This window comes from Terrapene carolina, unplaced genomic scaffold (genome assembly GCF_002925995.2).
Source record: "Terrapene carolina triunguis isolate 2854851 unplaced genomic scaffold, T_m_triunguis-2.0 Scaffold192, whole genome shotgun sequence".
Classification (NCBI taxonomy): Eukaryota; Metazoa; Chordata; order Testudines; family Emydidae; genus Terrapene; species Terrapene triunguis.
Genome location: NW_020664543.1, coordinates 26,980,724 through 27,007,285, shown reverse-complemented (window position 1 = coordinate 27,007,285; position 26,562 = coordinate 26,980,724). Strand labels below are relative to the sequence as shown.

General features: G+C 48.3%; 1 protein-coding gene across 1 annotated transcript; it reads right to left on the bottom strand.

Annotated features, from left to right (window-relative positions):
• Nucleotides 1–4,549: 4,549 nt before the first annotated feature.
• Nucleotides 4,550–19,314, bottom strand: LOC112120060 (zinc finger protein RFP-like). The gene is made up of 7 exons (XM_026654517.1): nucleotides 18,889–19,314; nucleotides 17,144–17,239; nucleotides 13,905–14,135; nucleotides 11,209–11,231; nucleotides 9,055–9,170; nucleotides 7,505–7,537; nucleotides 4,550–5,058 (listed from the first exon to the last, which is right to left on the bottom strand). The coding sequence occupies exons 1-7, from the start codon at nucleotides 19,303–19,305 to the stop codon at nucleotides 4,550–4,552; spliced, it is 1,425 nt and encodes a 474-aa protein (XP_026510302.1). The 5' UTR covers nucleotides 19,306–19,314.
• Between the last annotated feature and the right edge of the window lie 7,248 nt (nucleotides 19,315–26,562).

Sequence of the window (26,562 nt, the reverse complement as noted above, 5' to 3'; positions counted from 1 at the left end):
GCATGGATGTGGAAATCTGTCCCAGATTCCAGGCTGTCGTTAGCCCCTGGGGCAAAAGATCAGCAGAGGTTTCCAAAGGGAAGTTTGCAGCCTTTGCTCAGACCCAAACATTTTCACTTAAAGAAATAAATAAATAAATACCCAAACCCATCCTGACACCCATCTGCTCTGTCCAGATTTGCTGTTATCCCTGTTGAGGCCAAAGTGGTTTGAAAAATTAAAAATCCTTGACACCATTGTGTTGCCTCCCCCTGTGTTGCTCGTTAGTCTGATGGACCTGCCGATAATGAATAAAGATGAATGCCCTGGGAGCAATGTGTCAGGCAGACAGTTTGTGAAGTAGGAATGTGAATGCTGAAGCCCTCACAAAATGCAGAGGCTTTTCTTAACCTGAGAACTGAAAAATTGCCAGATACCCTGCATGGGTTTGAAAGTGACAAGAGCCTAGCGACTGACCAGAGCAGCATCAGGTTTGAAGTGACGAGGAGGGTCTGTGTCATGAAGTCTGCATTTCCACTGAGGACTCTTCCATTGCCAGGGTAGCGCTGGCGCAGGTCTGCCGCCCGGCACAGCAATGCTGAGAGGTGCCAGTGTAGACCCGACCCACTGCCCTCAGCCCCCACCCTGACCCTGTTCCCTCAGCCTCCCCCGCAGTTCCCTCTGTACCTCCCACCCCAAACCTACGCCCTCAGTCCCTGCCCTACCCCAAATCTCTTCTTCAGCCTCCCCCGTCATCCCACCCCCATCACTCCCTCTGCTGTCCCACCCCCTCAACTTCCCCCCATTCCAGTCCTGCTCCCCTCTCTCATCCCCTCCAGACCCTGTCCCTCTCCCCAACTCCCCGACCCTCCCCAGCCCAGCCCCATTGTCTCCCCCGCCCCGCCCCACTCTACACAGCTCTCTACACTGTCCCATTCATGCTCCCCTCAGCCCCTACCCTACTCCCCCCATCCCACTCCTGTCCCATCCCCCTCAGCTCCCCGACTCTCCCAGTCCTGTCCCCCTCAGTTCCTCCACCCTGCTTCCCCTGGTCCATCCCCACACACCCACCGACTTCCTCGACCTCCCTCCCCCCAATCCCACTGCCTGGACTCACCCCCGTCCCACTCAGGACATGCAGGAAAAAGAAGCAACAGGCTTAAATTGTAGCAAGGGAGATTTAGGTTAGACATTAGGAAAAACTTCCTAACTGTAAAGGTAGTTAAGCACTGGACAAATTACCTAGAGAGGTTATGGAATAGCAGTCATTGGAGTTTTTTAAGAGGTTAGACAAACACCTGTCAAGGATGGTCTAGTTGTTATTACTCAGTCCTGCCTCAGTGCAGGGGTTTGACTAGATGACCTGTTGATGTCCCTTCCAGTCCTACATTTCTGTGATTCACACTGAATTGCCTTGTGCCACTGTCTAGTAGTAGTGGTACACAGTTCTCTGACATGCAGGTTTATAAAATTGTAGTTAATATACAGTTTAGAGTATAGCAATTTTAAAGCTCTGCATGTTCAGACCAACTGAGCTGAAAATTGTGATCTTGTATTCAAAACTATTAAGATGTGGGCTGAAATAAAATCAGCATGAATTGCTCAACAATATCAATGGAATCAGCATTGCGCTGCTATATATTGTAAAACATTACAGTGAAATCTTGCAAGTATTACATAGCACGCCGCCTTGCCCAAGTGGTAACTAAGCATAACATCTTCCTGTTTCAACATTCTTAACTTGTATCCCTCCTAGAAGTTGTTTTTTTTCAAACACTGAATGCTGCTAAGTTATGAGTTTTAACAGGTTTTTTTTCTTTTAAACCACAGCACTGAATGTTATTCTAAAATTGTTTTCCAAATATTCTTAAACTCCCAGTTTATCCCCCGTTGATGTTCATTGTGAAAAGTATTGCAGGTCTAATAATAATATTTGGCACTTTTGTAATTCACTGTCCAACATGTGTTTTGTGCCCTCCTGTGGTGGATTTTTAGAGGATAACTCTATAGCTACCAGCTAAGGGAGTTATAGCTTGAACTCAAGTAGTAGAAGCTCATGCTTTTAAGTCTGGATGGCTCAGGTTCAATCTTTGGTGACTAGTTATGATGGAGGTTGCTACACTTATAATCCCTTTAATCAGAGGTTCTGAATATGCTTTGTTGTAGGCAGAACTAGCCTATAGTTAAGCAACCGAAAATTTAGAATGGGAAGTGTTGAAATGTTGGGAAGCCTTATAATTTTGCCAATCTGGAGCGAACATCCCATCTGAGGGATGGGGGCGGGGAGAGAGGAGAGTGAGACAGGACCAGGAAACTGGGACAAGGAATCCAGAGCGGTAGTGGGGGGCAGTTGAAATCAGATGAGGAGCTGGGGCGGGTTAGACAGCAATAGGATAGACATAGACTGGAGGGGACGGGGAAGAAGGGTCTTTGACTACTAGAGACCACTCCGTTCTCTGAACATTTGATTCGCGGGAAGCAGGGGAGGGGGAAGAGTAGGGGGCGGAGCGTTCAGGGGAGGGGGCAGAGTCAGGGCAGGGACTTTGGAGAAGGGGCGGAGTTGGGGCGGGGAAGGGGCGGAGTTGGGGCAGGGCCGGGGGTGGAGTTGGGGCGGAGTCGGGGCCCCTTGGAGTGTCCTCTTTTTCCAGGACTGCAATATGGTAACCCTATGTAACTGTGATATGAGGAGATCTCAGGAATAGCATAATGAGTTCTGCTGTGGTACGGGGAGATCTGGGTTTAGTGTGAGAGATTCTCAGAGCTGAGATTATGAAATGAGGAGATATGGAGATCAGTGTGAGAAGTTTCTGAAAGGTGTGACAGTGATATAGATCTGGGGATTACTGTGGGGAGTTTCTCAGAGCTGTGACTGTGATATGAGATCTGGGGATTAGTGTGAGATGTTCTCTGAGCTGTACCTCTGATATGAGGAGACCTGGGGATGAGTGTGAGAGGTTCTCAGAGCTGTGCTTGTGATATGAGGAGATCAGTGTGAGAGTTGCTCAGAACTGTGATTGTGATATGAGATCTGGATCTTTGTCTTCCCCTGAATGTTGTCAAAGAAAGAAGCGCATGTGAACTTTCAGTATGCATCATTTCAAAACTGGATTGGGAAGGTTGAATCACTAGCGGGGCATAGAGGGTCTTCTTGTGGGCAATGGCTGAAAGTCCACGTGGTGTCTACTCAGGAGCCCCTGTGGAATGTGCTGGGATCTCAGCCTGGTTCAAAGCAGGATGGAAATTCTTGCCTCCATTTCTGCTGAGCAGATCATCATGTAAGCTGCATTGTTTCCCTCACCCTCCCAGTTTGTGTGAGCCTTGCGAGAAGAATCCCAGTCCCTCCCATTGCTAGGCACCTCCTAGGCCGGTGAGCTCTGCGCTGAACAGTCACAACATGAAAAGCTCTAGATTTTCTTTGAGTCTTCAGTGTTGTTTTACAAACCCCTCCTCGTGGGTTTTAGATTTTTCCATACGTAAGAAGCAACCCTGTATTTTCAGTCAAAATGACTTTATTTGAGACCCCAATGAAACAAGAAGGCAGAATGGTAAGGTCTGCATGAACGCAGTGTGCGGCATGTCCCCTGGAACAGACTGAACACCAGCATGGCAGAGGGGAGGCCTGACCATTGCAGAACATTTTCATTTGACATGTTTCAGTCAGCTCTAGATACAAGTCACAGCAGGCCAGATTTTACAGGCCTCAGTCACCACAACTGGAGCTGGCTTTTCCAAACAGCTCTTCTCCCATTTAAGCACCTAATGAAGCAACCAGTTAATTCTCAATGAGACCAACTGGGAGGTGGAAACTTCTGGCTAAACTCTTTTGAAAATCTGGCCTCTTATTTAGGTGCCTAATGGGAGCTAAAATAAATCAAGCCCCAATTCTGGGGGCTGGTTTCGGTCTGTTTGTGAAGCAGAGTATTTTAGTCTCCAGAATCAGAGACCAGGCCCCAGATCCTCAAAGGTATTTAGGCACCTAACTCCCACTGCAATCAATGGTAGGTAGGCACCTATGTACCTTTGAGGACCTGGCCCATGTTACAATGGGTTCAACAATTACCGGGGAAAGTGAGAGTTGGTTTCTTCCCCAGAGCAAGACAGGCCTTTTGATGAGGTGCCTGAGCCCTGGGGATTCCCCTACAGCTTTGCAAGCAGCTTCCCCCTCACTCTCTGGAAGTCTGCCATGGTCCCACTGAACACCACAGACAGACAGGAGAGGCCTGCTGCAATATCGGTATAATAGCCCCATCTTGGCCAGCACACTGGGCATTGAACCAGGACTCTCTAAATCCAGACACCTGAGTCACTGCAGCGTGAGCTAAGCAGCCAGCCTCTACAGCCAGCCACTGTAACAGAGTCACATCCTCTGCAGCTCAGACCAAGAGGGGGGCATGTGACATGTACTGATCAGTGGGTTACACTGGCATGGTCTTTCCTGGCCTGTCTGCAGTTTCGATGTCTCTGCAGGAACATGGGACTCGTTCAGGATCAGAGAGGGCAGAGATTAGAGAAGCTCGTTTCATAGGTGCTGATGGGGTTTTCTGATATCCTCCCCCAAACTCTGGACGTCTCAGGGACACAGTCTGAGCTGGGAGTTTACACCAAAAAGAAAGAAGAAAGGGCGAATTCTTTGCCCAGTGAAAGAGGTTGGTGGGAACGCGAAGATCAGGGCCTTGGTATCAGCATCATAAAATGTCACCTGCCCCCCTTCATAGTCCAGATAGACCCCGATCTTTCTGGGGCTCCGACTCAGAGACAAGTTGGTAATAGGGGAGGTGAAAGCTTGGTAATAGGGCCCCAACTGCTCTATAGCCCAGACCCCCGCTTTGGGCTTCAAGCTGACCTTTCCCATTCTCTTCACAGACTCTCTGGCGACCCCTAGACGCACGTTCCCCCCCTCCTTCAACTCCACCTCCCAGTAATGTCTGCCCGAGGTGAATGCCTCACAGCCCAGGACAGGGAGAAACGATAAATCTTCTACTCTGAAATTGTTGTATGGATTCTGCCATCTCATGCCTTTCTGATCCTCAGACACAATGAGCCAGGGATTTCCTGTGTCTGGATCCAGCGTCACATTTTCTGGAGAGAGAATGAGAGAGAAAATCAGAGTATCAGAGGCAGAGCTCAGCCGTGGGGGAGGGGTTGATCGTGCCAGTGACAGAATCTGCCCCAGCTGGAGAGTGACTCAGGGAATCTCCTTCCTCTAGGATTTACTCAGCTCTGAATAGAGGCAGCTCTGAGATCTCATCAAAGTGCAGGGGACAGTCACTGCAAGGATGGGTCAGTGACAGCAAAAGGATTGGCCACGCCAGGCCTGAGACTCCGAATCTTTTCCTCCTGCACCCATCACTTCCTGCCTGACAGCGCACAGTGCACCCTGACCCTTTGTGGCGTTCGCCCCCACGCAAAGTCTTGGGAGTCCCTGGAATAGTGATGTGGGGCTCGATGCTCAAAAGGAATTAGGCACCTAAGTCTCAATTTTGATTCCACGGCACTGCCCCAAATTCCCTGTCAAATGCTGTAGACACCTAAAGTCATGCAGCACCTACTTTTTTCAGAGTAAAAGATCCATAGCTGCCTAGTTTCTGCTGCTCCTGTGAGAGACCCTGTTCAACTCCTTTCTCCCCGTCCAATAGAAAGGTGGACTTGAACTGGGGTTTCCCAGCTCCCAGGCGAGTGCACCAGCCACTGGGCTAAAAGATATAAAGCAGCTGCTGCTGATACCACCACCAGCCAGATTTGGAATGGTGTCAGCTCCAGAAGGTAGCCTCTGCGCACACCTATTGGATCAGGCCCTGCATGTGAGTTAGGCAGCGGAATGCCTCTTTTACCTCTCTCTGAGAATAGCTCTGGGGCTGAGGGAGGAGACGGGCAGCTGGAGGCCCATAGGGGGACAGCAGTGTGCACACATAGAGATGGAAACATGGTGACTAGGGAACTTTTACTCTGAAAAACGTAGGCGAGTGACTTTAGGCGCCTGCTCGGCTTCTTGCTAAAAGAGGATATGGCGCCTAACTCCAAGGAGGTTCCCGGCCTGAGAATCACAAGCAGAGATGGGGCCTCCCTGCAGCCTGGACTTCGCTTATCTCTGTGAGGGGGTGGGGCTTAGGACACCCCCCCTCTCATCAGCCTCCCCCAGGGGCTAGCCTACCCACCTGGCTTTGGAGCATGGCATTCTTAGGCACCCATCTCTCTCCATTCACTCGGTGCCCAAGCCAGGCTTTGGGAATTGCAGGGCTTTTTTCCCCAAGCACCTAAAAGTTTGCCATTGTGATGCTGAACTGAGTCTTGGACCCTCTCAAGCATCTTTCCCCACGTCTGGCTTGGCAAAGGGGAATGAAGGACCACAGATGCAGGGCCCCATCATGCTAGAGCCCATCAGAGAAGTCAAGCACCCCTGTTCAGGAGAGAACTTAAGCAGGTGCTTAAATGAAGCAGGCCATTTCCTGAATAAGGCTGGACTGAAGCATGGGTTTCAGTGTTTTCCTGACTCAGTCCTGAGTCAGTGCTTGGAGCTCCAGGACCTGTCAGCCCAACAGGTGACCACAGCTATGCTGATGCCTAAACTGCCTGAGCTGATGAAGCAGGTCTTGAGGAGCCTCAGGAGGAAACCCTAGGAATATGTAAGGACGTTCATCCTCAGTGCCTAGAAAAGTACATAACCCCCTGGGGAACCATAGCAAGCTCCTCAGTACCTGCCATGACTGGCAGGCCCCATGGAATGTATTGGAAGGTTGCGAGTACCTGGAGTGTCTTATGAGGTTCACAGCAGCTGCAGAAGCTTGGGGGGAGGGGACCTTCACTCCTGTGGACCTCACTCCATGTGGGAGTCTGTGCTGGGGGGTTCACTTGTGTCACGTCGGTGAGCTGTGAATTTTTACTAGTAGCCTAGCAAATTTCCTAAGGTTCCTCAGAGCCACAGTTCAACTCAGCTCAGGCTTCCACGCTGCCATTTCCATTTCAACATTTAATCACTTTTAAAACAGAGTGGCAACGTTCAGAAGTTTGATCCTGTGGTTCAGATCTTGACTAGAGGAATCTGGCCAGTTGAATTTTAATCTCTTCCCACCATCCACTCTCAAGAGGGCATCTCGCCAAAAAGTGTTAGATTAATTGGGGAGGAGGGATAGCTCAGTGGTTTGAGCATTGGCCTGCTAAACCCAGGGTTGTGAGTTCAATCCTTGAGGGGGCCATTTAGGGATCTAGGGCAAAAATCTGTCTGGGGATTAGTCCTGCTTTGAGCAGGGGGTTGGACTAGATGACCTCCTGAGGTCCCTTCCAACCCTGATATTCTATGATATGAATTTCCTAATTGGGTTGATTATCTTGTGTTTGTTTTTAATTAGAGCTAGCTGAAAAATGTCTGGTGCACATGATATTGTTTCCTACTTTTTGCTTTATTTAATTTTTACGCTTGTTTTTCTACCAGAAAATCCAGGGAGACACAAATCATTATTATTTATCCTCAGTTCAGGATAACATTCACATGCAACTGTCCCCACTCCCCATTGCCCCCAGGAATTACCTTTGTCCAGCCTCCATTCTGACACCAGAGTCTCTAGAGGATGAAAAAGGTGAGAGAGAGAGGAGATCTCAGGATTTGATCAGTAGGTGACAATCGTTTTGTGATTTAATATAACTTTTGGGGGAGATGCAGACAGAGCTATCCTTATTAGTAATTGTTTATTAATTATTACTTCTCATGTGGTCAGGCCTGAGGACCCCAATAGGGAATTAGGGCCCTTTGTATTAGGCTTCATGTGAACAGTTCCTTGCCCAAGAGAGCTCAGAAGGTAGGAATCTGGACAATACATAGCAGCTGAGTACACTGACAAACAGGATCATATTGGTGGAGGGGTGGTGGCCCAGACCCCTTCACTAACATTCAAAGAAGCTACTCTGTCGAATTCTATAGACATTACCAAGCCCCTATCTTCTGACATCAAATAGCTGGACAGCTCTGTCAGTGCAGAGATCAGGGCAGGCTAGCTGATGGTACCACCCACACAGTATGGCTCCCTATCACCTTCAAGTGGTGGCTGGGCCACATACAGAGGTTGATGATCCTGCTACAACAGCAGCTAAGAAAGCTGAATCTCTGAGCTCAGGCTGCAGAAACTCATTCTATCAGCTCCAGAGGTGCCACATTTAATCCCCACCGCCAGGCTGTCCGGGGTGTTGTGTCGTCAGCATCTGATTGTTCCCCTCCTCCTCGCACACCTTTTTTCTTTACAGTGTCAAGTCTGGACAGTCTTTCCCCTCCGCTGCCTGGCTGGTCACTGAAACTTTCTCCTGTTGCCTCCCTCACAGTCCCCTCACTTCAGCCAGACTCCACACCTGCTCCCCATGCTACCCAACTTCCCTCTCTCTTCTCCTTTTCCTCTGACCCCTGCAGCATCCCCCCTTCATCTCTCCGTTTAGTTAATTCTCCCCCAACACAACCTCACTTGAGAGAGAAGAGAAACAAACAGGAAAACCCTGGTGGCAATCCCAGGACATATGCAGCCCATCACTGTCAGTCTGCTTGTATGTTATCCCTCTTTCCCAGCTCTGCTCTTTGAGCTTGGGCAGGTCATTGCCACCGGCCACCCTTTGTCTGTTGTGCCTAGTGAGACTGGAAGCTCTTTGGGGCAGGGATTGTCTCTTGCTGTGTGTACACACACCGGGGCCCTGATCTTGGCTGGGGTCCCCAGGTGTTATAAAAATACTACAATGTCTACTAATCAAAATGCTACAGCTTCCCTCCATCTACCCACTCACTCAGAGTGACAGCACATTTTCCATGACATCTTCAGTTCCAGCAGGTGAAGGCAAACTGCTCCCAAGTCTCTCTCAGCTGATATTAAAGTCTCTGGGTAAAATCCTGGTCCCATTATAATCAGTAGAAGTTTTGCCATTGACTTCAACAGAACCAAGATTTAACCCTCTGTGTCCTGCTGTAACCAGCACAGAATATTATCAGACACTAACAAATGGTAAACTACCCATCGGGGCAGATCGCTTTTCATCGCCACAAACAAATCTTTACCTGCAGCTCTTGTCTTCACTTCCTAGGAAAGCCCCAGATTTTTTTACCTTTGAAGTTCTTCAGAATGTTGTGCAGAATTCTGGTCTTTTCAGAGAAATCCCAGCTGCCCCATTTAAATTCAGGAGAAAGATTCACTGGATTCTCAAACGTCCTCTGTCTGCCTCTAGAGAAAATGACCCGCAAAATTCATCATCATTGGATTGTTCAATCGAAATACATCAAAGCTTGAGGAGACACCCTGCACCTGTCTCTCACTTGTGAGATCAAAAGGAGAAAGGTTGGAAGCAAGGAATCCCCCACCCCCTCATACAGTTGCAGTCCCTGATCTTTCCTAGTGAGCAGTTGTTCTCCAAACCATCTCTAGAAAACTATCTCTAAAAAACTTTTTTTTTAATTGTGTTTGTGGGTAAAATTTAAAAAAACGCACCTAAGCGACTTTCAAAATTACAATTTTCTTTTTATTTGTTCTGGGTTTTGTTCCCCCATTCGCTCCTTTCTCTCTCCTTTTTTAACCTTATACCACTGAATGCCATAGGCGTGGATTTCCCCTCTTTCCCGTGGGTGCTCGACACCCCCCGCCTCCCGCCCCGCCCCCACTCCACCCCTTCCATGAGGCCCCGCCCCTGCCCTGCCCCTGTCCCGCCTCTTCCCAGCCCTTCCCTGCCCCCATTCCAACCCCTTCCCCAAAGTCCCTGCCCTGGCCCCACCTCCTCCCCTGAGTGCGCCATGTTCCTGCTCCTTCCCCCCCACCCCAAGCGTGCTAACTCTGCCAAACAGCTGTTTGGCGGTGGCCGGGTGGGAAACGCTGGGAGGTAGGTGGAGGAGCAGGGACACGGCATGCTCAGGGAGGGAGGAGGAGGTGGGGCTGGGGGTATGGGGAGCACCCACTAATTTTCCCCCAGGGATGCTCCAGGGCCCACGGAGTTGGCGCCTATGCTGAATGCAATTTGCTGAATGATGTCTAGGTTTTTTGGCATGTGTTTTCCTCCCCTATTTTATTTTATTTTCCATTTGCCAATCTAGTTTTTCAAATCTTCCTCAGCTTTGGAAAAGCTACAAGAAAAATGAAACTCTGTAGCTCTTCCAAAGTTTGGAGAGTTTTGAAATCCAAAATGAGAGGCCATTTTAAGATGGAGGACACTTTTTGGTGGACTAATTTCCTGCATGAAGAAATTCAGCCAGCTGAACTGTCTGGTGTACGGCATGGAAAGCAGCAAGATGCAAGGAGGAGACATTTTAAGGGGATGTGCATGTACCCACTAAACAATGAGCGGGCGATAGTTTCCACAACAATCTGATGGGGCTCCCCTGTGATACCAGGGTTCCCATATGCCCCAGAGAGGAGAGGTGGGCTCAGGCGGGGACAGATTCTGAGTCTCAGGCCTGGCTCAGCTGATCCTTTCACTCTGGCACTGACCCGTCTCTGTCGGTGAGGGAATCTCCCTGCACTATGCTGAGATCTCAGAGCTGCTCCCCAGTCAGAGCTGGGTAAATCCTGGAGGAAGGAGATTCCCTGAATCACTCTCCAGCTGGGGCAGATTCAGTCACTGACATTATCAAACCCTCCCGCAGGGCTGAGCTCTGCCCCTTATGTCTTATTCTCTGTCTCTCCCCAAAGACAAGTACTGGGGACAACGAAGAAGAGAACAAGAACAGGAGAGGGGTTAAAAGTTAAAAATTAGGGAACCAGGTGGGAACACTGAGCAGAAAACCCCAGCCAGTGCCTGCTGCTCTCCGTCTCTCCCCAGTGAATGCAACTCTGGATCCAGACACAGCCAGCCTACGCTTACTGTATCTAAGGAGGATGGGAAAAGTGTGAGACAGGGAGGCAAACTGCAGGATTTGAGCAACAATCCCCAAAGATTCCTGTCCGATTCCACTAGCTCTGCCACTCTGTAGCACTGCCCAAGATGGAGAAGTTTTGAAAAGTGTCATCAAAGGGAAAAAGGAAAGAAAAACTGAGAAATGAACAAACCAGTCACAACCTTGGACATCATTTGTTTTATGGCACTAGGTTACGAAAAAGAAAAAAGAAATAAAAGGAGACAAGATACGGGTGGGAGTAAAACAGATATTCAAAATTCCAATGTTTTTAACTGAAAATCAGTTGTGTGGAAAATATTCAAGAGTAAAAAAATATTTTGTGTCACACCCTGCAAAATGGAAACATCCTCTTGGGGGAGCGAGCAGCAGCCACTTACCCACTCAAGGTGCTTCTGATGTCCTAGAAGAGGGAGAGAGAAAAAAGGGAGTTCAGTCCCACGTGCCCCACACTGGGGACCCCTCCTGTGCTGGAGGGGACCCCCTTGGCATCACTAGTTGAGCTGCACATGCCATTCTCTGTAGCTAGCAGCTTTTGAAAGTCCCAGTGAGCATCTAGCTGCACATTCAGATGACTAAATACCTGTACAAATTTGGCCCCTGCTGTCCAAACCCCTTCCAGAGTCGACAAGAAGGAGGCAGAGTGAGAAGGAGCCATGTACTCGCTCCAGGCACTTGTGATGTCCTAGAAAGGAGAGAGAGAGAGAGAGAAAAGAGAGCTCAGTCCCACATGCTAGTCACTGGGAACCCCTCCTGCTCAGAGGGGACTCACTTGGCCATCACTAGCTGTCTGCAGTTCCCCATAGCTAGCAGCTTCTGAAAGTCCCACTAAGCACCATCTACACAGCTATAGGCTAAATACTGTAATAACCTGGGTTAAACCTCACTGGAGCTGGTAAATGCAACTGCTACCCGTCCTTTGAGATAACTGCATGGGAGATGCAAGATCTTAGGAACGTGGAAACTTGAAAAGATGATTATATGGAGCTGTGCAATGAGATTACTCATAAGCTTTTGTACCTGTAAATGTTCTCTGTATCTTTGTGAGCCAGGGATTGTATTCTGCATCTATAGGGGAGGGTAACCGAGCTCCCCCCAAGAACTAAAATGAGTGGGGGCTAATTCCTTTCCATCCTGGGATGGGTTAACCACTCCAGAGATGTCCCACCTCCGGGGTGCTTTGCACAGACTGGTTCAGACCAGGTTCAAGAGGCCCCGGAGACAAAAAAAAAAGTTTGTGGTATAAAGGGGCAGCCTGAACTGGCTGAGAATGTCCCTAATTTTGATCCAAAAACTGACATGACATTGCAGCCAAGAGGGAAAACCCCTGCTAGAAGGGCTGGACGTTGCCGAGGTGTCCCCATGACAGATGGGTGAGTGTAGGCTTGTTTTTTTATGATAGGTTTCCTCAGTCTGAAAATAAATGTACTGCACTGGGTGCAAGCCGGCTGGTCATGGGTGACCCTGTCATTGTCCCCTAAGAAGGTGCGAAGCGCAGTGCTGGACTAAGGCCAGACCTGCTGGGGTAGGTGCAATGAATTACAAGGGGACTGCAAGCCTAAACCCCTGGTCTGGAGAGAGAGGAACATGGGTTCCTGCCCAGAGAGAGGTGATGGCTGGAGGCCTGAGACCTAAAGGGCTGCCCTAGAGGAGGCAACGGGAGAGATGGAGGTGCCGTTAACCCTGGAACTGTGACAAGTCGTAGGAAGTCACTGAACTCCTTTATGGAAGCAGGAAGCTGAAATGAGAGGGGCCTCCAACCACAGAGGAGCATGTGTCCCCATCAGAACAAAGACAAATGTGAGGCCACTCAGGAATTGGAATGATACAGGTGGAAGGGATTCACTGGGGATATTTTGGGTAGAGGGGTGCGTGTGTGTGTGTGAGTGAGAAGCAACAGACACACCGCACAGAGAGACAGAGAAGGAAGCTCCAGACACAGCCTGAACAAGCACTGGGGCATGGCCCCAAGGAGCCGAGGAGCTCCAGCTTTCGGGGCTGAGTGCTGGCTAAGAGAGGCTTGGAGTTGTGAGTGAGGAAACTGTCTCCTGTTGTTGGATTCTCTCCCACCCTCCCCCGCCCCCATCCCCGGGGAAGCAGGACTTTGTACATATTTTGTAAATAAACAGGATTGCATCAAAGGAATACCTGACTCTATCTCCAGTTTCTGTTTCCAGCAGGAACAACAGTACAAGACCCTGAGTTTTTGGCCAGCCACTAGGGCCAAAAGAGGTAACAATACCTTTGTAAATCTGGCCCCTAGTGTCCAAGCTCCTTCCAGAACCGTGGCGAATGAGGGGGAGTGAGAAGGAGCCTCGTACATGCTCAAGGTGCTTCTGACGTCCTAGAGGGGCGAGAGAGAACAGGGAGCTCAGTCCCACACGCTGCACACTGAGGACCCCTCCTGCTCTGGGGCAGACTCACTTTGACACCCCCAGTCTGAGTTCCAGCCCAAGTCCCCTGCAGCCAGCAACTTTACACATAGTTGGCAGCTTCGTTTCATTTTAATATCTTAGTTCCTTGGATTCCTGTTCTCTGTGTGACGTTTGACCTTGTGGTGAACTTTTCTCCAAAAATGCTTCAAGAGGCCCTCCCCCACCCGTCAGTGGTGTGTGCATATCTCTCAGGGGTGTGAATGAGAGCTACCCACAGACAGCGGGCTGGAATGCAGAGTCCAAGGTATGTTTCATTTCTAGGATTTTACTACCAGGGAGAATCTGGGTGACAACAAGGAACACAGGATCCAGGGGTTACTTCAATTCAGCGTGCTGCAGAATGGAGGATGGGATCAGAGAATGCAGCAGTTTAAGGCTATTAGCTTCCAGGAATACCCATTTTGTGGGATAAGAAATCTTGCAATTAAAAATCGCACATGTGGAAGAAGGCTGGCCACCCTGGAAGAGACTGGGCCACAAACACCTGTCCACTTTTATGCAGGACAACTGTGAATCTGTTACTCTTCATTCAGAAAATAGAACAGTTTACTTGACTATGATAATCCTGGATGCCAATACCAATTTAAAAGACTCTCCTTCCCTGTGCAGGGAGCTGGGGTGTCTCTGATCCACAGTCTCACCTGCAGGAATTCACTCGCTGGCTGCTGGCACTTCCCTTCCAGCTCACTGATCAGGTGGTCAAGACGGGATATTTCTTCTGTGATTTTGGCAATATAGTTGTTCTGCCTCTTTAAAATGTCCTTGTTTATCTCATCCAGCTGGGCAAGCAGGAATCGCTGTTTTTCCTCCACTAACTGGCGCACTTGCTGAAATTCGGACACAATCTTCTGCCTCTGGGTTTCTGTCTGTTTCTGCCATAAGCAAATGTGAAAGAAGAAAAGGGCAGTTGAGGAGCAGGAAGAGTCATGAAATTCTACAAAGCCCTTTGTGTGCAGTGAGCAGCATTTCATTCAATCCCTGACAACTCAACACTTGGCATAGAAAGAGGAGATTTTTCTGTCGCCTCCCAGCTGGCCAAACTGGTCATAAAGGTTAGAGCTATTTTTTCATACTTAACCCTCTGTCTCCTTTATCACTGGCCTCCTGAAAACCACATCCTTCCAATAACAGGAAAATTGACAAGAGGGAGGAGGAGTGACTCAGAATTGGATTGAAAGAGAAAGGCAATGACACAAAAACATTTGCCAGGAGTCAGTGATTAGAACTGGTCAGGAATTTTTCATCTAATCATTTTGTTTTTTGTTGTTGAAAAATGTAGAGTTATCAAACCCAAAACTGTTTGTGACACGGGTCAGGTGTGGCAGATTTCCCAACTCAGACAAATTCCAAATTGTCAATACTTTGTTTTGACTTTTTAGATTGAAGAAATCTGGTTTAAAATGACTTTTCATTTTAAATTTAAGCTAATTTAGACTGAGGTTTTTTTAAAAAAATGGGGAAAAAGGTCAAAATTGAAATGAAATGTTTCAAAATTACTGAGTCAAAACACATTTGATTGACCCAAAATGGGAAAAAATATTTTTTGGTTCATGAATATTTTTGAGATTTTACTTTTCATCACATGGGGAAAAATCTCAAACACTCAAAAAATATTCAGGAGATAGGAAAACCATTTCCCAGCCAGTTCTATGAGTGATGCTCCACACGCATCCTACAGAAAAATGTGCACAGCCAAGCAGACATGAAGGGCCACAATGTCTTAACACCCATTCTTGTGCTTTCAAGTCTCTGGATATATAATTTGCGGTACACAAATTATTGGTGACCATCGGACTCAGAATTGCATCCAGGCAGGTCAATGAAAGCAGAGGTGCTGGTTGACTGTCTAATCACCTGATGCAAGAACAAGAGACTTGTGGAGATTCAAATGTGAGTGTTCTACACAGAGAGCTCAAGATTGTGGCATGACATACCCTGCAGCTAAGCGGGTGTGAGGAGGAAGAGTCTGACAACACAGGGTACCTAGGTAATACCAGAGACAAACCCAAGTTGTTGGAACAGATGGCGAAATCCCATCCCCACACCAGCTGAGACCATTTCACAGGCACAGTTGTAGTCAGTAGATGCATGCAATTTGGGGTGCAGAAATGTACAGGCTGGATAGAAAATGTACGTTTGAGATAACCCTTCACCATCACTATAGTATTGAAATGAGAAGATGCCTCATGCTTGCCTGGATATAGCCCCTATGGAGGTGAGACTAGAGTTTCATTTCCTATCCCTCTCCACAGCTAAAACCCTCATCTACACTCTCATCATCTCATGTCTTGATTACTGCAGCATCTTTCTCTCTGTCCTTGATCGCTGCAATCTTTTCCTGCTTGTATCCATTCAGAATGCTGCTGCAAAGGTCATTTTCCTAGCCCATCGCTTTGACCATGTCACCCCTCTCTTTGCATCCCTACACCAGGTCCCACTTTTTCTGTTGCATCAAACATGAGCTGCTTGTCTGTACTTTCAAAGCCCTTCACAACCCATCCCCAGCCTATGTATAATCTTTCACTGCACTTTCTTCCATGCTGCTCCTCATGCTTGGAAGAAGCTCCCATAAACATCCACAAAACTCTCTCATTATCTTGCATAAAAACCCTCCTTAAAACTCTCCTGCTCCATGATGGCTACAAAACCACTTGGCGAGGGTTAGGCTGCTGATGTGCTGAGACCGTTGCCAATCATGCTGAACAATATTGTCCCACTGGTCCCTTGTGCTCCCCCATCTGTCTGTAGCCAGCTGTTGTCTCTGGTTTTACACTTAGACTGTCAGCTCTTTGGGGCAGGGATCATCTTTTTGTTCTCTGTTTATACAGCACCTAGCAGAAGAACAGTTTATACAGCAACAAGAACAATGTTCTGCCCACACAGCTAAGATGGATAAAAAAGTGGCCAATTAGGGCCAGCTGACTGTCTTTCTAAAACATCTGCTGCAGCTCCAACATAGGCTTGGTGCAGAAATCACTGAGTGAGGTTCTCAGGCCTGTGTCATGCAGGAGGTCAGGCTGGATGGTGATAATGGTCCCTTCTGATCTCAATATTTAGGAGTCGATGAGATGGCGATTTTTATGATGTTGGCATTGAGTCCTCCCAGCCCTATGGAATCCCAGGGAGCCAGGAACTGAGACCAGATATGGAACTCATATCATCTCCATGGCAGCTCCCAGGGACATCACCGGATCACCAGCTCCGCTGGGGGCAGGAGAGTCCTACAGCAGCTGCAATCACTACTGAGCTGCAGTGATGTCGGCAGGTCTGATGAATGTTCAAAGGATGAGACGTTCCCCTAACTGAGAACCCTGTGATCTATGTTCACTTTCTCCATCCCACTGTTTGCCTTATTCATCAAACATTTCTGTGTGTCTCCATTAAACCAAAAGGGAGTTTACTTTTCAAAGAGGAATAAATGAGTAATAATATCATACAGAGCGGAACATGTTACTCACTGTAATTTGATAGTACTCAAAATAACCACACTGTTGGAAATGACCGGGGTATATCCATTAGTGAAGCGTTTCTCAAACTGGGGTCCACGGCCCACTGGGGGTCCACGAGTGCATGCTCCTGCATGCTAGGGAACAGCTGTTTAACAGTGTGCAGGAGGCGCTGGGAAGGCGGGAGAGGAGTGGGGATGGGTGAGCTTGGGGGAGGGGGTAGAAAGAAACAGGGAAGATGAGGAGCAGGGGTGAAAAGGGGATGGGAAGAGATGGGGTGGTGCTGGGGCCTTGGGGTAAGGGGTGGAGTGGGGGCGGGGCCTGGGACTGAGAAGGGGGCTTGGGGGTCCACAAAAATTTTTAAATCAAAATGAGGGTCCTCGAGTTGCTAAAGCTTGAGAACTGCTGCATCAGTGAGTAACAAGAGTACTTACCAGCAGCTTCTGGGTTTTCATTTCCCCACTCCGTTTAAAATCCAGAACCTCATCTCGCTCTTGCTTCAAAAACTCCAGTTGTCTCTGAATGTGAGCCTAGGAACAGAAACGTTATTTTGCTTTGGTTGCATTTTAGGTTCTTTGTTTCCAGTTTTATTTATATTTTCAAGGGTAGATCACATCAGTAACAACAATTTTGATACATTAGCAAAAAGTGGATAAAAATGGCAAATGAAGCTGGCCTACTGGCATGTTCAGCAAAGTCCATACAATCCCAAAGATGAAAGAACTCAAGAGTATGCAAAAAATATATAGGCTGAGATTTTGAAAGCAGTGCAAGGGACACAAGGCTACATTCCCAGGGGGGACTTAGGTGTTGCAATTCTGAGCATTATAGCACCTAACTTTTAGATACCTAGAAAGCCAGTGGACTCCACAAACTCTGAACTGAGCCCACATGATCCCTACACAATGCATGGGGAAAGACAGGCACCTAAGCATGGGATTCACAAAAGCCAGCATGCTAGGCGGGGAGGCACCTAAGGTAGCCAATGGGAGATGCCAAGGACAGGGGTGTGTCCTAAGCTCCACCTCTCTCAGGGATTTCAGTGCCTAAGCCTTGGACTACACTACGAATTTATGTCAGTATAACTGTGTCACTCAGGGCTGTCGAAAATCCACACCCTGAGCGACGCAGTTACACTGACCGAACTCCCACTGTACACAGTGCTACGTCGATAAGAGGGCTTCTCCCGCTGACGTAGCTACGGCCCCTCAGGGATGTAGAGTGCCTACGCCTTTGGGAGAAGCTCTCCTGTTGGCGTAGGTAGAGTCTTCACTAAGCACCACAGAGGCGCAGCTGCACCACTGCAGTGCTCTAAGTGTAGACAAGCCCTGAGGCCCAGATGCCTGAAGGCACCTCCCTCTGCCTAGGATTCTCAGTGGCAAGCCCTCTTTTGGAATCAGGTGCATAAGCCGAGTCTTGCAAGAATAGTGGTAGTGCCTGCTTCACTCCTCACTAAACAGCTGAGAGGGGAGGAGGAAGAGGAGGACGATGCCACCCCTTCTAAACTCATAGGCTGCCATTTCTTACTAAAAATTGCTTATCCTCTCAGTTAATCAATTGGCACTTTTATCAGTTGAGTTCACAAGTTTGGTGAGGAAACTCATCTGCAGCCTTAGCCTGGAATCGCCTGCCTAATTTGAGGACGTGGGGCTGGTCTACACTGCAAAGTATGGTTGGCTTAACTATGCTGTCCTATTGACCTAGCTACCCTCTCTCAAGGAGGTAGATTTACAAGAGCTCCTTCCACCACTGCAGGAAGTGTCCACACTACAGCAGCACAGCTGTGCCACTTCGCAATGCTCGTGCTGACATACCCTTGCTCTGTGCAGTAGCTTCCTCTTTGCAGCTCTGAAGGCGACACCATTACCTAAATTGCCCTTAAGAGCTTGTGAATCAAACCTCACTTTACGCTGAACAACTTCAATTGTCTAGAAAGGTTCCCCTCCCCCCACACACACCAGTGAGAAATGGATTGGAAAGGGCTCCAACTTCCGAAAGATGTTTTCCACTATCATACACCTTTGAATCCTACACTTTCTGCCTATTTTGCCACTTCACAGTACAACTTTCCCTTCTATAGCATCGTTTGCATATGCAGTGCAGTTGGGGGACAGTAACCATCAGAGCAAAGGAAGAGAAATATGTATGCAAAAAATCCAAAGCTACAGAGATTTCTTACCTTGTAATTTTGGGCAGCTTCTTCTATGGGAACCACAGTGTGAGCTCTGTGATCCCAGGAGTCTCTGCAGATCCAACAAATTAGATTTTGATCCTCTTCACAGAAGAGTTTCAGAGCCTCCTGGTGTTTCTCACACTCTCTCTCGCCTCCTGAATCTTTTGCTGCCTGTAAACTCAGCTGTTTGGCTATTTCCACAACATTTGCCAGCACCCTGTTTGGCTTGAAGTTTCTGTGCTGAACAATTTTCCTGCACTGAGGGCAGGAGAAGTTTGTATCTGACTTCCTCCAGTACTGGGTGATGCAGGCTCGGCAGAAATTGTGCCCACAGCGTATAGACACTGGATCTTCGAAATAGTCCAGACAGATGGAACAAGTAGCTTCATCTTTGAGGCTTTCCACGGGGTTCTCTGCAGCCATAGCTCCCCAGGACAGTGTAACAGGATAAGGTTCAATTTCCTGTGCTCAAAAATATGTCCCTCCTACAGCAGCAACTGGGTGTTTCCCTTCCTGGAACTGACTCATGTTTATTTTGACAGGTTTCAGAGTAGCAGCCGTGTTAGTCTGTATCCGCAAAAAGAACAGGAGTACTTGTGGCACCTTAGAGACTAACAAATTTATTAGAGCATAAGCTTTCGTGGGCTACAACCCACTTCTTCATAATACTTCAAAATACAGATACTTCTGCATCCGAAGAAGTGGGTTGTAGCCCACGAAAGCTTATGCTCTAATAAATTTGTTAGTCTCTAAGGTGCCACAAGTACTCCTGTTCTTTTTATGTTTATTTTGCTGAATCCAGTGGGAAATTCACTCAGCTTTGGTTTGCAGTATCTGGGCCACAAATAGGAGTGCTGTCTAAAAAATGAGAACATTTTTCATGAAAAAGATTCTCTCGAAGAATTTCAGCTGGTTTTAAAAACAGTGGAAAGAAAATAACTTTAAACATTTTATTGACAGTAAATAAATGTGAGGTTTCAAATGATTGTACACTAACTGGTCCCACTCTGAATTGACAATTTAATGACCCAGGTGGCATGGGAGGTGGGTGAACCGGCCACTGGGGGAGGCTAGCTCCCGGGCCCACCCCTTCTGCCCGAGGCCTCACCCCTCTCCCTCCCCATTCCATCCCCCTCCCCTGCCGGAGCCCAGAGCACCTCCACTACAGCTGCAATGCCCCAACCCCAGCCCCGGAGTGCCGGGCAGTGCAGCCATGGCCCCAGTGCCCCCAACCCCAGCCCCAGGCCTTGCAAACACCGCCCCCAGCTCCAGCCACAGAAGAGCAGAAACTGGAAGCAGGCAGGAGGAAGCCTGGTGGCAGAGCGTGGGGGGGGGGGCATGCTGGGCTGTTTGGGGAGGCTCAGCCGCCCCTGGCCTATTATACCCAGTCCCAGTGGGATATTTTACCAGCCATCTCAGGGACACAGTGAGAGCCATCATTCCAGACCCATCCAGAATCAGGGGTGGATTCTCTCCTCCATGAAAGAGGCCAGCAGGAAAGTGCAGCTGGGGGCCTGGTTATCAGTATCGAAAAATGTCACTTGTCCATCTTCATAGTCCAGATTAATCTCAATCTTCCTGAATCATATTCAGGATCTGGAGTGGGAGGAGCCGATAGCACTGAATGACCTCCACTCACCTCCAAAGTCCTGATCCTCCCTTTAGGAGCTCTCTGGCAACATCCATGTTTAAGTCTCTGTTACCCTGCCCCTCCCAGAAATGTCTCCCTGAGGTGATTCCTTCACAGCCCAGCACACAGGGAATGGAATCAAATCTCTCAGGATTGTCAGGCACAAATTTTGCAACGTTTCCATCCATGTTACACTTTTCTGATTCGCATACAGGTTGAGTTCATGACTCGCGGTGCTTGGATCCAGAGTCACATTTGCTGGGGAGGGAGAATCAGAGCATATGGGGCAGAGCTCAGCCCTGGGGGAGGCTGGGACTATTTCTCACACTACCCAGCATCCACATTCTGGCTGGGATAGTCCTGGGTCCCAGGGAGCTGCCTCTCTGTCCTGGTTGCCTGAGACTAATTCCACTGCAGTTCCTCCACTTGGCTGCCGAGGGCACTATTGTGGCTGCCTTTCTGCCTCCTCCCCTGCTGCATCTCTCTGCTCTCTCTGCTGGGGCTGCCCCATTCCCAGAAGCACAGCTGGGGCAACTGCTGCTGCAGGTGTCTATGGTTAAAGCCACCAGCTGCTCTATCCCAGCCAAAGAGAACAGTGGAAGACATGGAACAGGAGATAGCCTCTCCCCAGCCTAGGATGAACCATTAATAGGACCCTTCCCAACCCAAGGCAAAGGGTGCAGGAAGTGGCAGGACTGGAGGGAAAGTCTCTCCCTAATCCAGAAACAGGGAGAAGCATCAAGAAAAGAGCCCCCATCAGCCCAAGGGAAAGGGATGTGGCAGCCCTGAGGTGGAGACCTCTCCATTCATGTCTCTGTATTTAATATTTCAGGCATGTAGAAATATTCACCAGAATCCACCTGGTCAGAGTTAAAGGTGTTTGGATGCTGAGCAGTGAGAAGGTTTCTGTTTACTGGTGTGTGTGTGTATCCCAGAACCGATTAGGTGCCACCGGACAGCTGTAAGGGGGATCCAAGCATCTGAGCCCCAGGATCCCCAGATAGTTCAAGCCTCTGGGACCAGAACAGAGCCCATCCATTGCCCAAATCTTGGGGTCCTTAGGCACATCTCTAGCCCCTTATCCTGACATCTGGAACCTGCTGCCTAGTCCTTTGGTGCAGATCCTTCAGACTCCCTCATGCTTAAAAACACCATCTCCCAGCACAGGCATAGTTTGGCTGCTATATTTGGGGAGGGGGCAAAGCGTGTGCACACATGCATGCACAGACGTGCAAACTGAAGCCAGTTCTCTTTGTTCACTGGCTCTTTCCCCACACCAGGATTGGTACCTGGGCTGTTGGTGCTGTGGGGGATGGGCCGGCTTAATGGTGGAGTCCCAGCTGCTGCTGGCCCCTGCTCTGGCATCAGCATCTGCAGCGATATCACTGATCTGGTGCTGCTGCAGCTGTCTCCCTGCTGGGGCTGCTGCTGCTGCCAAGGGGATGCCACATGCCAGGCTCCAGCTTCCCCCCACCCATTCCCATATCCCCTTCTCTTCCCCATTCCCTCCCCCTTCCTCTCCCCACTGTCCCATGCCACCTGTAATGGGGTCTACAGCAAACCCCATACGGAGCAGAGGCAGAGGGGGGAAGGGATTCTCTCCTCCCTACAGGCAAGCAGCCCAGAGTGACCAGATGTCCCAATTTTATAGGGACAGTCCCGATATTCAGGGCTTTTTATTTTATAGGCACCTATTACCCCCCACCCCTTGTCCCAATTTTTCCCACTTGCTATCTGGTCACCCTAAAGCAGCCTGACCACACCCCCACGCAGATGCCTCAACTGCCAATCATGGATGCAAGCACCCAGAGCTGCAACCAATAAGGGAAACAAGGCCAGCTATAAAAGGAAAGAGCTCAGCAAGGGCAGGAAGACCTGGGATGGAAAAGTGGGTGATATCTCTGTACCAGGCTGCCTCTAGAAACACAGCTCAAAGGCACTGAAGTAGACTACTAGGCCTAATTAGAAGCTGGGGACCAAGAACTGTCCTGCTTAGGGACTAACTAAAGAAAGCTAGTTGGAGGCAAGTGAAGACCCCCCGAAGCACCAAATCAAGGACTGGTAACACCACCCTTAGCACCTGACTCTGCACGGACTGGCCTAGTGGTTGTGGGGAGTGTCAGTGAGATGGTTATGAGATGTGTGGTGAGTCTGTCTATCCGTTTCTCTTTCCCAGGTTGCTGCTGCAGAGAAAAAGGATTGCCTAGTAGTTAAGGTACTCTGTTACCCTGAGCAGATCCAGGTTCAATTCCCTGCTCTGTGTGAACTCGGGTAAGTCATTTATTCTGTCTGGGCCTGACTTTCCCCTTTCTAAAATGGGAGTAACAGCCCTTCCCCATGTCACAGCAGTATGGCTTGGCTAAGCAAATTGAAGTTTGTGAGGTGCTCAGGTAGTGCGGTGATGAGGCCAGATAAGGATCTGCAATAGCTAGAAGTGCCGCTGTTTCCTGTCCACATCCAATCACAAAACGTCACATTGGGGTGATTGCAAACATCCGTGATTTCACATTGACTCTTTCAATAGCTGGTGTTTCTCTTAATGCCCCAGCTCCTGAAATCCTGTGACTACATGACAATCTCAGCTCTCACTTTAACAAAGGTAAGTTTCTTGCTCTCATGGCTGAGTAGAAAAGTTTGAAAACATGACCAGAGTGAATCCTGAATGCTCAGAAACAAACAAACAAAAAGTCCAGAATGTAATTTTTTAGAAGAAAAAACCCTCATGTGTTTTTTCAGCCAGCCTCATGATTTTTGATTACATGGTGCTGACAATACTGCATCGGCAGTGATCAGTTTGTTTTCAGGCCAATGTTCTCCAGCTAAGGCTCCAATGACCTAAATATAAAAACAAACATTCTCCTTTATCTTGTTAGTTCACCCCCACTGGAGGGGGGCTGTGCTCATTTGTTACTGGGGGTGCCCAGCCCAGCTCCATGGGCATTCCCATAGCTTGCCATCTCTGTCTATTTCTATTAACGGTGCTGTTTTAGATTAATGATGGCCCTAAATTAGGGGGCTTTCCATGGGTAGCAGATAGAGATTTAATGCCTGAATTCTCAGTGACACAATATTGCCAACCCCAAACTTTTAAAAATCTTGAGTCAGGACCCCCAAAATGACTAATTGCTTTAAAATCATGAGACTTAAAAATAAAAATGGTGATAATAAATGTTGGGTTCTTTCTATTCACCCTGTGGCTTCCCAGACCTTTAGGCTGCACTCGGGTCACATTTTTAACTTTTTCTCTGCAACCAAGAAAGCTAGAAACTTCCTTTGTTTAAAAAAATGAAAGTCCAGAGTCTCACCTCATCACATGCTTCCAGGAGCTGGGGCTTTAACAAACACACCAAATATCCTGAGATGCATTATAGAATCATGAGTGTTGGTGACACTGCAGCCCCTTTACTCTGAGCCAGAGCAGCCTTAGAATAAATGAGAATCAGGCATTTGAAACATTGATTCCAGCTTAACCAAGTTTTTGGCCTGTGAATTTAATATCACTAGACTTGGAAGGATTAGACTTTATCAGTAGATGTCTGTAAATATTGATTTCACTGTACGTACACACACACACACACACACACCCCGAAAAAAATATTTCCATTGATAATAACTGAAAAATACAAATAGGCACAGTAAGAACAATGCAGCTTGATAACTTATTAGAGTTTGATTTAAGAATATTTACTTTGCATGTTTTGACATGTGATGTTGACAATTTCTATTTTAATCGTTCTAAAACTGGAACTTTTTGAATCTGTGTCTACAATTAAATAATTGTCTGACCAAAATATTGTCTGATCTCCCCAGTGCCCCCCGACCATAATTTCCCACAACTATGAAAATTTAAATAAATACACATAGGAATGTAATGGTTAAAACCCATATTTTTCTGCAACTGTGAAAGTTTAAATGAATAAATATAAAATTGCTTAACAGTAAACATCTGTCAAAATTATGTATTTTAAAAAATGAATTCTGCAAAGCCTGAATATCCCTCCTTAGACACACAGACCCTGCTCCTGCAAGACCGCACCAGAGCCCTAGTGGTACATTTTTCACAAAAGCCTCCAGGGCTGTAATGTTACCAGTGGGCTCCTCCCAGTTCAGCAAACAACACCAGTTCCAGGAGGGGAAACACACAGTTGTTGCTGTAGGCGGGGCATATTTCTGAGCTCAGGAAACTGACTCTTAGGGTATGTCTACACTATGGGATTAATCTGAATTTACAGAATTCGAATTTTGGAAACAGATTGTATAAAGTCGAATGTATGCGGCCACACTAAGCACATTAATTCGGCGGTGTGCATCCATGTACCGGGGCTACCATCGATTTCCGGAGCATTGCAATGTGGGTAGTTATCCCATAGCTATCCCATAGTTCCCGCAGTCTTCCCCGCCCATTGGAATTCTGGGTTGAGATCCCAGTGCCTGATGGGGCAAAAAACATTGTCGCAGGTGGTTCTGGGTACAGCCTCACCCCTCCCTCCATGAAAGCAACGGCAGACAACCGTTTTGCGCCTTTTTTCCTGGGTGAACACTGCAGACGCCATACCACAGCAAGCATGGAACCCGCTCAGCTCAAGACAGCAGTCATGAACATTGTAAACACCTCGCGCATTATCGTGCAGTTTATGCTGAACCAGGACCTGAAAAACGAGGCAAGGAGGAGGCGGCGATGGCAGCACGGCGACGAGAGTGATGAGGACATGGACACGGACACAGAATTCTCTCAAACCGCGGGCCCCGGCGCTTTGGAGATCATGTTGTTGATGGGGCAGGTTCTACCCGTGGAACGCCGAATCTGGGCCCTGGAAACAAGCACAGACTGGTGGGACAGCATAGTGTTCCAGGTGTGGGACGATTCCCAGTGGCTGCGAAACTTTCGCATGCGTAAGGGCACTTTCATGGAACTTTGTGACTTGCTTTCCCCTGCCCTGAAGCGCCAGAATACCAAGATGAGAGCAGCCCTTACAGTTGAGAAGCGAGTGGCGATAGCCCTGTGGAAGCTTGCAACGCCAGACAGCTACCGGTCAGTCGGGAATCAATTTGGAGTGGGCAAATCTACTGTGGGGGCTGCTGTCATGCAAGTAACCAAGGCAATCACTGAGCTGCTGCTACGAAAGGTAGTGACTCTGGGAAATGTGCAGGTCATAGTGGACGGCTTTGCTGCAATGGGATTCCCTAACTGTGGTGGGGCGATAGATGGAACCCATATCCCTATCTTGGCACCGGAGCACCAGGGTACCCAGTACATAAACCACAAGGGGTACTTTTCAATGGTGCTGCAAGCACTGGTGGATCACAAGGGACATTTCACCAACATCAATTGAGCTGGCCGGAAAGGGTTCATGAGGCTCGCGTCTTCAGGAACACTACTCTGTTTAAACGGCTGCAGCAAGGGACTTACTTCCCGGACCAGAAAATAACCATTGGGGATGTTGAAATGCCTATAGTTATCCTTGGGGACCCAGCCTACACCTTAATGCCATGGCTCATGAAGCCATACACAGGCAGCCTGGACAGGAGTCAGGAGCTGTTCAACTACAGGCTGAGCAAGTGCAGAATGGTGGTAGAATGTGCATTTGGATGTTTAAAAGGTTGCTGGCGCGCGTTACTGACTCGCTCAGACCTCAGCCAAACCAGTATCCCCATTGTTATTGCTGCTTGCTGTGTGCTCCACAATCTCTGTGAAAGTAAGGGGGAGACCTTTATGGCGTGGTGGGAGGCTGAGGCAAATCGCCTGGCTGCTGATTACGCACAGCCAGACACCAGGGCAATTAGAAGAGCACACCAGGAAGTGCAGCGCATCAGAGACACTTTGAAAACCAGTTTCATGACTGGCCAGGCTACCATGTGAAAGTTCTGTTTTTTTCTCCTTCATGAAAACCCGCCCCCTTTATTGACTCATTCTCTGTAAGCAACCCACCCTCACCCTTCGATCACAGCTTGCTTTCAAAGGAAATAAAATCACTATCATTTAAAAATCATTTATTCTTTATTAATTGATTATAAAAAGAGGGAGAGAACTGACAAGGTAGCCCAGGTGG